The 12,872-nt window shown below is 23.3% G+C and overlaps 1 protein-coding gene across 1 annotated transcript in view; it reads left to right on the top strand.

Moving 5' to 3' along the window:
* Positions 1-12,872, top strand: part of LOC111623092 — a 40,299-nt gene that overhangs the window by 16,249 nt on the left and 11,178 nt on the right. The window contains exons 8-15 of the mRNA XM_023365573.1: positions 1,689-1,724; positions 1,831-1,903; positions 2,089-2,170; positions 4,700-4,800; positions 4,962-5,013; positions 6,290-6,390; positions 9,214-9,333; positions 11,421-11,501. Of these exons, the coding sequence (XP_023221341.1) occupies positions 1,689-1,724; positions 1,831-1,903; positions 2,089-2,170; positions 4,700-4,800; positions 4,962-5,013; positions 6,290-6,390; positions 9,214-9,333; positions 11,421-11,501 (646 nt within the window). The remainder of the gene's footprint in view (positions 1-1,688; positions 1,725-1,830; positions 1,904-2,088; positions 2,171-4,699; positions 4,801-4,961; positions 5,014-6,289; positions 6,391-9,213; positions 9,334-11,420; positions 11,502-12,872) is intronic.

The raw sequence follows: 12,872 nt of genomic DNA, 5'->3' as shown, positions 1-12,872 counted from the left end.
TTCTAAAGACAACACTTCACATTTCTTTTATTTTTTGGACATTTTTGAGCAAACTGAAACAAGTTTCCTTTGTAGCTAGACTAATTCGTTTCCTTTGTAGCTAGACCTAATTTCAAGAGTGAGAGAAGTGCCGGAGGTGGGTTCGAACAATAGTTTAGACCAGATATATTTGTGGAAGTGGTTGCTTATTATAGTTGTATGTTGTTTCGGACCAAAAATTGGTGCTCGCAGTCATGTTACACAGGTGGTTGTTTAATACAGGTAACTTATACGAAGACAATATATATAAACTATTCCATGCCAGAAATTTTTGCCCATTTTGACAGGTGCCCATTGAATGCAGGTGGTCGCCTAAGCAGTTTTTACTGTATATACTTTACTGTACATGGATTACACAAGATTTGTTAATGAATAATAGAAAATAATTGATTTTTTTCTTTTTTTTTCAAACCATGTGGATTTATGGTTGAGGATTAATAACAGAATTTTAATAATGCTTTTAATTTTAATAATTCTGCAGTTATAAAAAATATATAACTGTTAATTAGAAAAAATAACTAATTAAAGTGTTGGAGAAGCAAAACATGTGCACAGTAAGTCAAACATTGTTTTATTTTGTCAATGTGCTATAGTGTATGGGACATAAGGGTCAGGAAATTTGTAGAAAGCTGGTCAGGGAAAGGCATGGAAATTAAAACAAAAATTTGAGTAGGAACCCTATTTATAGTATATAATATAGTATTATAAAAATTTGCTACATATACCAGAAGGATGAGTAAAACATCTGGATGTAATTAAATTATTACAGAAATATGAAATATCAGAAAATTTCTTATAAATGTAAATGGTTGTTGTTGTAAAGTATTTTTAACATTTAGTTTATATCGCATGTACTATTAAAATCATTATTAGAGCAGCAATAATATTGAGGTTATAGATGTCAGTGATATATTTGTTTATTATAATTGTTTTGCATTTATATACTGTATATATAAATGTTTTCTTTTTGGCTTCACAAAATAAAGCGAAAAATAATAATTTATGATGTATAATTTTTTATCAGTGCAGATTAGTCATTGATTTATTAAAATTTGCAGACAGATTAATGAATATAAATGATAAAAAATAAAAAAATTAATTAATTAATTTGCAATAAATAATGGCTATGATTTTATGCATTAGTATATGGTTATTATTTATTTATTTTTTGAAAAATGAAATATGGTAAATGCTTACATAAATAAAGATATATTAGTAAATACATAGAAAAAAATGTAAGAAACTTTCTTTTAACATTTATTAATAATTTCCTTAAAAATGGAGTGAGATTGACTGCAAATAAAACTGGTTTAATTAACCAACTTGTTTTGTTATATATTCTGAACAAAAGTACATAAATAAAAAATTAAAACATCTTATATTCTGTTGATATTACCAATTCTAATGTTGAAAATAGCTAATTTGCTAATCATTCATTGTTAAATATTTTATTAAGTTTGATTATGGATAAAGTTGGATTTAAATTTTGATGGATACTATCTAATAGATATTAATCAATATTTATTAATAATTATAAATGAGTTTAAGTTTTTTCATATAATTAAAAGAGTATTTTAAAAGTGTGCTTAGAAAAGAATTTTTTATTTCAATTATATATAAACATGTGTTTTCTGTTTTACTTACTATAGCTTAGGAAGAAACAAGAACCAGATATATATACTCAGGTACTTTTATGTAGTCTGCTTATTTTTTTTAATATAAAATAATAACAACATTTTATTTATAGTTATTTTATTTATAAATAAATTTAAACTATATTTTAATGTGCAGAACGAAGAAGAAAATATATTAAATGGCAAAATTGCTAAAATTATTTACTCTAATGCAATTGAAACAATTCCAGGTATGGATTAAATGATTACATTATATTAATTTACTTAAAATATAATTTTAATTTAAAACCTAAACACATTAAAAATAAATTTTATTTGGTATACTAAGATATACATTTATGTTTAAACAGATAAATTGAAAATTATTAGTTTAATTATATTGAAATCATTATAGACTCATTATAAAATTTTACAGATGTAAATTTTGCAATATCTTTTATTCCTATTTGTGGATCTTTTGAATTTACAAAACCTATAGAAGAACAAATTTATGAAGAGTATGTATTAACTTTTTTATTCTGTTAATAGAATTTGTTTTGTTAAAAATACTGTAAAATATAAGTAACTTATAATCTGATGTAAACTAAGACTGCTCACTTAATTTTCAGAAATTGAAGTTCATTGAAATAGATTTTATAGGAAATTTCCATAATACTTTTCAAATTAAGTTTTTTGTTTCATATGATTCAATATTGACTAAAATTTCATGTATTATTTTGCAATGGATTAAATAAAAATGTTATATATAACAGATAAAGTAGTATCTATGCCATTATATATAACTTCTTATATATAAATTTAATAAAATTAAGTTAAAACTATGAGTTTATATCTTAAAAATAAGAAGGAAATAATTATTTTTAAAGAATAAAATAAATCAATACATTAGAATCCTTCTCGTGGAAGGATTCTAATGTATTGCGAGGTATTGGATTGTTAGTATACTATTCATATTTTAAAGAAGTGATGTAATGCAAACACTTCAAGTGCTCTTTAAACTTGTACGATAATTTTAAGGTGAATTGATGAGAAACAATTGTTGGTGTTTAGATGTATTGGTAGCCCACACACAAATTTTATTTTTAAGACACTGAGGAGGGGTTGTATGTACCAACCTGAAATGCATATGTCATTTTTTAAAGAATAAAAGTGAGTTCCTAACTAAAAGTTTTGCTGTGAGTCTGTCTACCAGAAATTTTTGGATTACAGAGACGAATTATATACATATACGTCATTAATCTGCTTTATCGTAAATAGCGCAATAACATTATTGATTATTATCTTGCACTTTGTTTGCAAACATCTGAATTTATTGTTGAAAAGTTTTGGCAGTTGTGCTGTCCATGGACTTAAAACTTTGGTTATGCACTGATGTGTGATAAGCAAAGGTTGCCGCTATGCTGCCAGTGATAACTGTTTATCCATTTCACTTCAGATTTTCACATTTAAGAAATTACTTATATTGCTGCTGGAAACCTTACTTTGAACAGCGCTTTTATGTTTTTTCATTTTTATGTGACTGACCAATCACCATGTGAAATGGAAAATTTAGAGTTAAAAACTGTACATTGCATATTTTCATCTATACCATTTAATAAAGGAAAATTCTCTTCTAATATTATTATTTATACTGCACTTACGTTTTGGCATTATGCAGATGAAAAATGATAAAAAATTATAACAATCTATGAATCCTCTACAAGTAGTATGAGATGCTCAAACTGTCACATGTGAATTGTCTGTCCGATCAGAATGCTAGACAGGGTTGCCAGATAGAAACAGAAGTAAATTACAAAACTCACCAGTGCATTGATTTATAGTCTATATTCATTCTGTAACACTATCCTAACTCCTTATATCATATTGTGTCTATATACATATTTTGTTATTTCCTGTAAAAAGCAGGACATTTGGGAAAAAATTGGGACTGACCCAGGAAAAATGGGACAAATGGGAATGCTATAATAGATGGTACTGACATGAATACATCTTTTGGAAAAGATGGAAATGAGACTGTGTTAGAGACCAGTCTTTCTGGAACCTGCATACTGTGCGGATTTGGGAGTTATGGATCAGAGTCCTGTTCTGGGCTGATTATTTTCTTTCAGAATATTTTAAATTATTTATTAATTATTAATTTAATAATTATAATTATTAAATTTAATAAGAGATGGAGCCTAATGCCTACCTCTAGTACCAAATTATTTAGAATTTAATTAAAAATAATAGTGGTAAAGTAGCTCGATTCAATCTTGCAATCGTTTGGTATATTACTAAAGTATTGGGTTTCAGGATGTTTATTTAAGTAATGGTAACTTATGAGAATGAATATGGAATAATACTCTCAGATATCTGTTGCAATTAGATAGTAAATTTGATTATTTCCACCAATTTTTAGTTTTGAATATTTGTGCTTTTTAAAATAATTTCAAAAATTGACTTCCCTGCAGGCTATATAAAAATTTTCTGGCTGTATACTGGACACTAATTACTGTTCTAGACAAACAATTTAGTAAAAACTTAACAACTACGAAATATATAATTTTTATTTAATAAAAACCATTATATAAAAAGAAAAAGATTAATTACATTACACTTAATTTTCAATGAATAATTGTTAGATGTTTCTAAATAATTAAATTAAATTGTCTTGTTATTAAAATTAATAAGTTAATAGATGGTAGCACAGCATTCATCAATAACAAATTCTCTTAAATTATAATTCATATATAATTTATTTAAAAATGTGAAATCAAATCATTTGCATTATTATACAATGTATTATTAGAATAAAACATAAAAATAATGTACATTGTTTGAGAAATTAACATTTGTAGCTTTAATAAATCAAATTAGAACAGTTAATATAGTATAAATCTCTTCCTATAAAATTTAGATTATGATGATGTTTAATTTAAAACATTTTTTTTATTGTATTGGAATAATATATATAATAATTAAAAATTAATTGATGAATACACATTTTAAAGTTATATGATACTAAAAAAAACTTTAAATTTCTTAAGTATACAAGAAAGGTACAGTGATAAAGAAGAAACATGGAATGCATTAGCAAACAGAGGATTAAGGAAACTTGAAGTTGAATGGAAGCGTGCTGAAACTCCCAGTAAGTTTCCAAAAATATTATTTTTTTTTTTCTTCAAAACTATATATATTATATTTTTTCTTTGTATTTCTAATTTAGAATATATTTCAGAAATAAAATGAATTGTTAATTTCATGAAAAATGGGAAAATGTTTGTTTTATAAAAAAGTTTTTTCTTGTAGTTACTTATCAAAGACTTCTATATTCAAATGATACAAACAGATTAACTATCAGGCTAGAACTTGGTTAATTAACTGAATAAATGTTAGATAATTTGGACTACATTTATATACATTTGGACACAGGTAGACAGTTAAACTGTCATCTTGTATTAAATTTATTAATTAGAAAGAAAGAAAGAAATTTAGACTAATCTGAAAGAAAAGATTGATCTACTTTGGGCTCAAACTGACAACTTCTACTTATTTTGATTATTTTGTTATTACTACAATTTAGACTTGGTTTTCTATGATTAGATTGATTTATATTTTCTCTGATGTACAACAATCAATTAAATCTTAAAAGTCAATAATAATGTATGGTTATATGAATCAGAATCTTTATATATCATTAACATAGTTAGTTGTCATAAATGGAATCAACAAAATATTTGATTTGAATTTTGATTGATAATGTGTAGTTTGAGTAAAATGGAATAGATGTTTTTATTTGCAATTTAGATTTATTTGAATAAAATAATAAACAATACAAAATGTATACAAGTTTTTCAATTGAGCATTATTATGATTGTAACAAACAATAAATAAATCAGTTATTTGCTGTTTAAAAATTATAATATTAATGTGCATTTTTCTTTTTGACAACATTCTGCTGCTATTTTATAATCATAATATCCCAATGCTTATTGGGTAAAACAGCATCAGTTAAACAAAGATTACATAACCAAACAGATCTGCTGGATTTTTATTGGACTATTTTAAATTAAATTAATAATTATCAAACAAAGTAATATGTTTGAATGTAAGCAATTGGCCACCATATTATATGACTTCACAAATTACATGTAAAACAAATTTAATATGTTGAATATATTGCTGCCAGATAAAGGTGAATATAGTAGAATACAGAAATCTTTTGCTGTTTATAAAGTTGTAATAATGTGTAATTAATTTGATACACTTCTAAGTTATTAATTAATGTGGAAATTTTAAACATGTTTATATATAAGCTTTGAATTTANTATAATTCATATATAATTTATTTAAAAATGTGAAATCAAATCATTTGCATTATTATACAATGTATTATTAGAATAAAACATAAAAATAATGTACATTGTTTGAGAAATTAACATTTGTAGCTTTAATAAATCAAATTAGAACAGTTAATATAGTATAAATCTCTTCCTATAAAATTTAGATTATGATGATGTTTAATTTAAAACATTTTTTTTATTGTATTGGAATAATATATATAATAATTAAAAATTAATTGATGAATACACATTTTAAAGTTATATGATACTAAAAAAAACTTTAAATTTCTTAAGTATACAAGAAAGGTACAGTGATAAAGAAGAAACATGGAATGCATTAGCAAACAGAGGATTAAGGAAACTTGAAGTTGAATGGAAGCGTGCTGAAACTCCCAGTAAGTTTCCAAAAATATTATTTTTTTTTTTCTTCAAAACTATATATATTATATTTTTTCTTTGTATTTCTAATTTAGAATATATTTCAGAAATAAAATGAATTGTTAATTTCATGAAAAATGGGAAAATGTTTGTTTTATAAAAAAGTTTTTTCTTGTAGTTACTTATCAAAGACTTCTATATTCAAATGATACAAACAGATTAACTATCAGGCTAGAACTTGGTTAATTAACTGAATAAATGTTAGATAATTTGGACTACATTTATATACATTTGGACACAGGTAGACAGTTAAACTGTCATCTTGTATTAAATTTATTAATTAGAAAGAAAGAAAGAAATTTAGACTAATCTGAAAGAAAAGATTGATCTACTTTGGGCTCAAACTGACAACTTCTACTTATTTTGATTATTTTGTTATTACTACAATTTAGACTTGGTTTTCTATGATTAGATTGATTTATATTTTCTCTGATGTACAACAATCAATTAAATCTTAAAAGTCAATAATAATGTATGGTTATATGAATCAGAATCTTTATATATCATTAACATAGTTAGTTGTCATAAATGGAATCAACAAAATATTTGATTTGAATTTTGATTGATAATGTGTAGTTTGAGTAAAATGGAATAGATGTTTTTATTTGCAATTTAGATTTATTTGAATAAAATAATAAACAATACAAAATGTATACAAGTTTTTCAATTGAGCATTATTATGATTGTAACAAACAATAAATAAATCAGTTATTTGCTGTTTAAAAATTATAATATTAATGTGCATTTTTCTTTTTGACAACATTCTGCTGCTATTTTATAATCATAATATCCCAATGCTTATTGGGTAAAACAGCATCAGTTAAACAAAGATTACATAACCAAACAGATCTGCTGGATTTTTATTGGACTATTTTAAATTAAATTAATAATTATCAAACAAAGTAATATGTTTGAATGTAAGCAATTGGCCACCATATTATATGACTTCACAAATTACATGTAAAACAAATTTAATATGTTGAATATATTGCTGCCAGATAAAGGTGAATATAGTAGAATACAGAAATCTTTTGCTGTTTATAAAGTTGTAATAATGTGTAATTAATTTGATACACTTCTAAGTTATTAATTAATGTGGAAATTTTAAACATGTTTATATATAAGCTTTGAATTTACATTTGGAAAAATTTTAAATTAAATGTTTTTTTAAAAAAGTTTTTTTTGGGTTCATGACTGATAATAGAATTAGCAGGTTGGACACCAAAATGTAAATTACAAGCATGGAAATATGTATTTTTTATATATAAATAGATCAAATAAAATTGGAAGAATATTATGTAATATACTATAAATTTTTAAACAAAATATAAATATAACAAACAAAATTTATTCTTCAAAAGTAGTAATTGTTAATTAAGGATTACTAATTATTTGGGATAATTTTATTATTATAAAGTGACATTTTAATGAAGAAATGTAAATATGATATTAATATCATATTTTAAATTAATAATAATATAGTTATTCAAAAATAATAATTTATTACTATTAATTGAAATGTTGCAACTTAACATATAAGTTTTAGTTACAGTGACGACCCGAATTCTTTTAGATTTATTGATTAGTATCGAAATTAATGAATGAATTATTGAAATATCATAAATTGATTAAAGTAAAATGTATTTATTAATGATTTTAATTATATTTTATCTTCTAAATTGACTTTTAGAAAGTTTTTGCTGTGCTTTTATTAATTGCTGCAATGTATAACTCTGTTGAACAAGTAATTTCCCAGAAGCTTTAAATAGTTTGCTTTACACTGTTTAAGGCATTTGACTGAAAATATTCAATTTTTGTGTTAATTGAAATAGAAAAGATGATAAATGATTAGCAATTTATTATTTGTAGATATATCATTTTAAATAAATGCTTACATGAAACTGTAAACAGTAAAACTTTAGTACTTAAAAGAATTATGATAGTTTGTGCAGATTAAATAAAGTGTGTTTACTATTATTGTTTTCATTGTTCTTTTTTACTGTTTAAAGAAATAATTTTTAATGATACAATAGCCACAATTATTATTTTTAAAAAATTCTAATTTTAATAATTATACTCTATTGTAATAATTTTTCTATAATCTGTCACTTGCCAGTCCAACACTTCACAGGGTAGTGCACANAAATTTGATTATTTCCACCAATTTTTAGTTTTGAATATTTGTGCTTTTTAAAATAATTTCAAAAATTGACTTCCCTGCAGGCTATATAAAAATTTTCTGGCTGTATACTGGACACTAATTACTGTTCTAGACAAACAATTTAGTAAAAACTTAACAACTACGAAATATATAATTTTTATTTAATAAAAACCATTATATAAAAAGAAAAAGATTAATTACATTACACTTAATTTTCAATGAATAATTGTTAGATGTTTCTAAATAATTAAATTAAATTGTCTTGTTATTAAAATTAATAAGTTAATAGATGGTAGCACAGCATTCATCAATAACAAATTCTCTTAAATTATAATTCATATATAATTTATTTAAAAATGTGAAATCAAATCATTTGCATTATTATACAATGTATTATTAGAATAAAACATAAAAATAATGTACATTGTTTGAGAAATTAACATTTGTAGCTTTAATAAATCAAATTAGAACAGTTAATATAGTATAAATCTCTTCCTATAAAATTTAGATTATGATGATGTTTAATTTAAAACATTTTTTTTATTGTATTGGAATAATATATATAATAATTAAAAATTAATTGATGAATACACATTTTAAAGTTATATGATACTAAAAAAAACTTTAAATTTCTTAAGTATACAAGAAAGGTACAGTGATAAAGAAGAAACATGGAATGCATTAGCAAACAGAGGATTAAGGAAACTTGAAGTTGAATGGAAGCGTGCTGAAACTCCCAGTAAGTTTCCAAAAATATTATTTTTTTTTTTCTTCAAAACTATATATATTATATTTTTTCTTTGTATTTCTAATTTAGAATATATTTCAGAAATAAAATGAATTGTTAATTTCATGAAAAATGGGAAAATGTTTGTTTTATAAAAAAGTTTTTTCTTGTAGTTACTTATCAAAGACTTCTATATTCAAATGATACAAACAGATTAACTATCAGGCTAGAACTTGGTTAATTAACTGAATAAATGTTAGATAATTTGGACTACATTTATATACATTTGGACACAGGTAGACAGTTAAACTGTCATCTTGTATTAAATTTATTAATTAGAAAGAAAGAAAGAAATTTAGACTAATCTGAAAGAAAAGATTGATCTACTTTGGGCTCAAACTGACAACTTCTACTTATTTTGATTATTTTGTTATTACTACAATTTAGACTTGGTTTTCTATGATTAGATTGATTTATATTTTCTCTGATGTACAACAATCAATTAAATCTTAAAAGTCAATAATAATGTATGGTTATATGAATCAGAATCTTTATATATCATTAACATAGTTAGTTGTCATAAATGGAATCAACAAAATATTTGATTTGAATTTTGATTGATAATGTGTAGTTTGAGTAAAATGGAATAGATGTTTTTATTTGCAATTTAGATTTATTTGAATAAAATAATAAACAATACAAAATGTATACAAGTTTTTCAATTGAGCATTATTATGATTGTAACAAACAATAAATAAATCAGTTATTTGCTGTTTAAAAATTATAATATTAATGTGCATTTTTCTTTTTGACAACATTCTGCTGCTATTTTATAATCATAATATCCCAATGCTTATTGGGTAAAACAGCATCAGTTAAACAAAGATTACATAACCAAACAGATCTGCTGGATTTTTATTGGACTATTTTAAATTAAATTAATAATTATCAAACAAAGTAATATGTTTGAATGTAAGCAATTGGCCACCATATTATATGACTTCACAAATTACATGTAAAACAAATTTAATATGTTGAATATATTGCTGCCAGATAAAGGTGAATATAGTAGAATACAGAAATCTTTTGCTGTTTATAAAGTTGTAATAATGTGTAATTAATTTGATACACTTCTAAGTTATTAATTAATGTGGAAATTTTAAACATGTTTATATATAAGCTTTGAATTTACATTTGGAAAAATTTTAAATTAAATGTTTTTTTAAAAAAGTTTTTTTTGGGTTCATGACTGATAATAGAATTAGCAGGTTGGACACCAAAATGTAAATTACAAGCATGGAAATATGTATTTTTTATATATAAATAGATCAAATAAAATTGGAAGAATATTATGTAATATACTATAAATTTTTAAACAAAATATAAATATAACAAACAAAATTTATTCTTCAAAAGTAGTAATTGTTAATTAAGGATTACTAATTATTTGGGATAATTTTATTATTATAAAGTGACATTTTAATGAAGAAATGTAAATATGATATTAATATCATATTTTAAATTAATAATAATATAGTTATTCAAAAATAATAATTTATTACTATTAATTGAAATGTTGCAACTTAACATATAAGTTTTAGTTACAGTGACGACCCGAATTCTTTTAGATTTATTGATTAGTATCGAAATTAATGAATGAATTATTGAAATATCATAAATTGATTAAAGTAAAATGTATTTATTAATGATTTTAATTATATTTTATCTTCTAAATTGACTTTTAGAAAGTTTTTGCTGTGCTTTTATTAATTGCTGCAATGTATAACTCTGTTGAACAAGTAATTTCCCAGAAGCTTTAAATAGTTTGCTTTACACTGTTTAAGGCATTTGACTGAAAATATTCAATTTTTGTGTTAATTGAAATAGAAAAGATGATAAATGATTAGCAATTTATTATTTGTAGATATATCATTTTAAATAAATGCTTACATGAAACTGTAAACAGTAAAACTTTAGTACTTAAAAGAATTATGATAGTTTGTGCAGATTAAATAAAGTGTGTTTACTATTATTGTTTTCATTGTTCTTTTTTACTGTTTAAAGAAATAATTTTTATAATTATTTGTTTTATAAAAAAGATACACCAGATGAAATGATAGCTGACATAAAGAAACAAGTTTTTAATATTTATGAAGAAAGATTACAAACTAATCCTACAGGTACCATTATTTTTATTTATTTTTATAATTAAGATATATTATTTAATAATTTGTTTACATTTATTGAAGTTATTAATTGATAAAGAAACTTGTTATAGTACACTACTGAAAATAAAACTTTTAAATTATCAGATTTATTTAATAAAACTAAAATTTTTTCACTGCTTTGGCATCTTCAGGTTTGAAAACAAAGATATAAAATATAAATACTATATTACATAATGTGTAACATTTAAAAACAAGTGTGCACAACATTTAATGTATGTTTCTGAAGATGACTGATTAAAGCAGTTGAAAATATTTATTTAAAAAATACATCTGGTGGTTTGAAAAGCTTATTTTCAATAGTGCAATGAATAAATTAAAGATCTATGAATTAAAATTGTCTTCTGAGTGGTTCTGACCTGTGGTGAATGTCGGATTGGAAGGACATAAATTTGTTTATTTGCCTACAAACCCTTTTTTGATAGTTAAATAAAATTTGTTCTCTTATTTTTATAACAGCTTAAATTGTCTTTCATGATAAAGATTTTTTCGGAAAAGTTATTTATTTAGTTTTAAAGAAAAAATATTTATTTTAATTTTTAGATTATTGAAGTAGTAATGTTTTAATATTACAGTTAGTAAGTTTCATAGCTTTGTTAAATGAATAAGTTTTCAAGTATTTAAATACTGTCAAGTACATTTAATTTCTTATTGTAGCTGATGATGCATATTCTCTAGGATTTATATGGTTTAATAAGGATTTATATGGTTCACTTATTTGTATTTTTATTTTAAATTTTATTATTCATATACTCAGTATTTTATTTAATATATAATTGTTCTAAAATATATATTTGAGGTGGAGTGTTAGCAGAGCCTCTTCTATGAGGCTTACAGAATTGTGTTTGTGCTCAAAATCTGTTTGATTTTGATTAAACTTTGTCATTTTTCATTAATTGTGACAAGGGATCCAAAAATGTAATAAAAAATGGGTGTCCATGACTTCATTTTTGAGATATAAAGTCATTTTATGAGCGTGCACAACAAAGCAATATCATGCAAATTGCATGACTGTCGTGTGATGTTTCATGGTTGCTAGCACATCTTCTATGGACTTCGCTATAGAGTTGAGTTTGTTCTCAAAATTTATTGGACTGATTTTGATAAAACTTTGCCATTTTCCATTAATTGAGATGAGGAATCCAAAATTGTAATGAGGATCCATTTTAAATGTAAAGAATAGGAATTGAGGAATTTTTGATATACAGAGGGATTTGTACTGAAAATGTTTGTGCTCTCTGATGTGAGTGGGCATACCAAATGGAATTTAGTCCTAGGAGTCAAAAATAAAAATAGCATTGCGTGTGCCTATCGGAAAATAGGCAC

The sequence above is a fragment of the Centruroides sculpturatus genome, unplaced genomic scaffold, assembly GCF_000671375.1.
Source record: "Centruroides sculpturatus isolate CEXI.00-Female unplaced genomic scaffold, Cexi_2.0 scaffold346, whole genome shotgun sequence".
In the NCBI taxonomy this organism is placed as follows: domain Eukaryota; kingdom Metazoa; phylum Arthropoda; class Arachnida; order Scorpiones; family Buthidae; genus Centruroides; species Centruroides sculpturatus.
The sequence above is the reverse complement of the archived record's forward strand: the minus strand, read 5'-3'. Positions and strand labels throughout refer to the sequence as shown.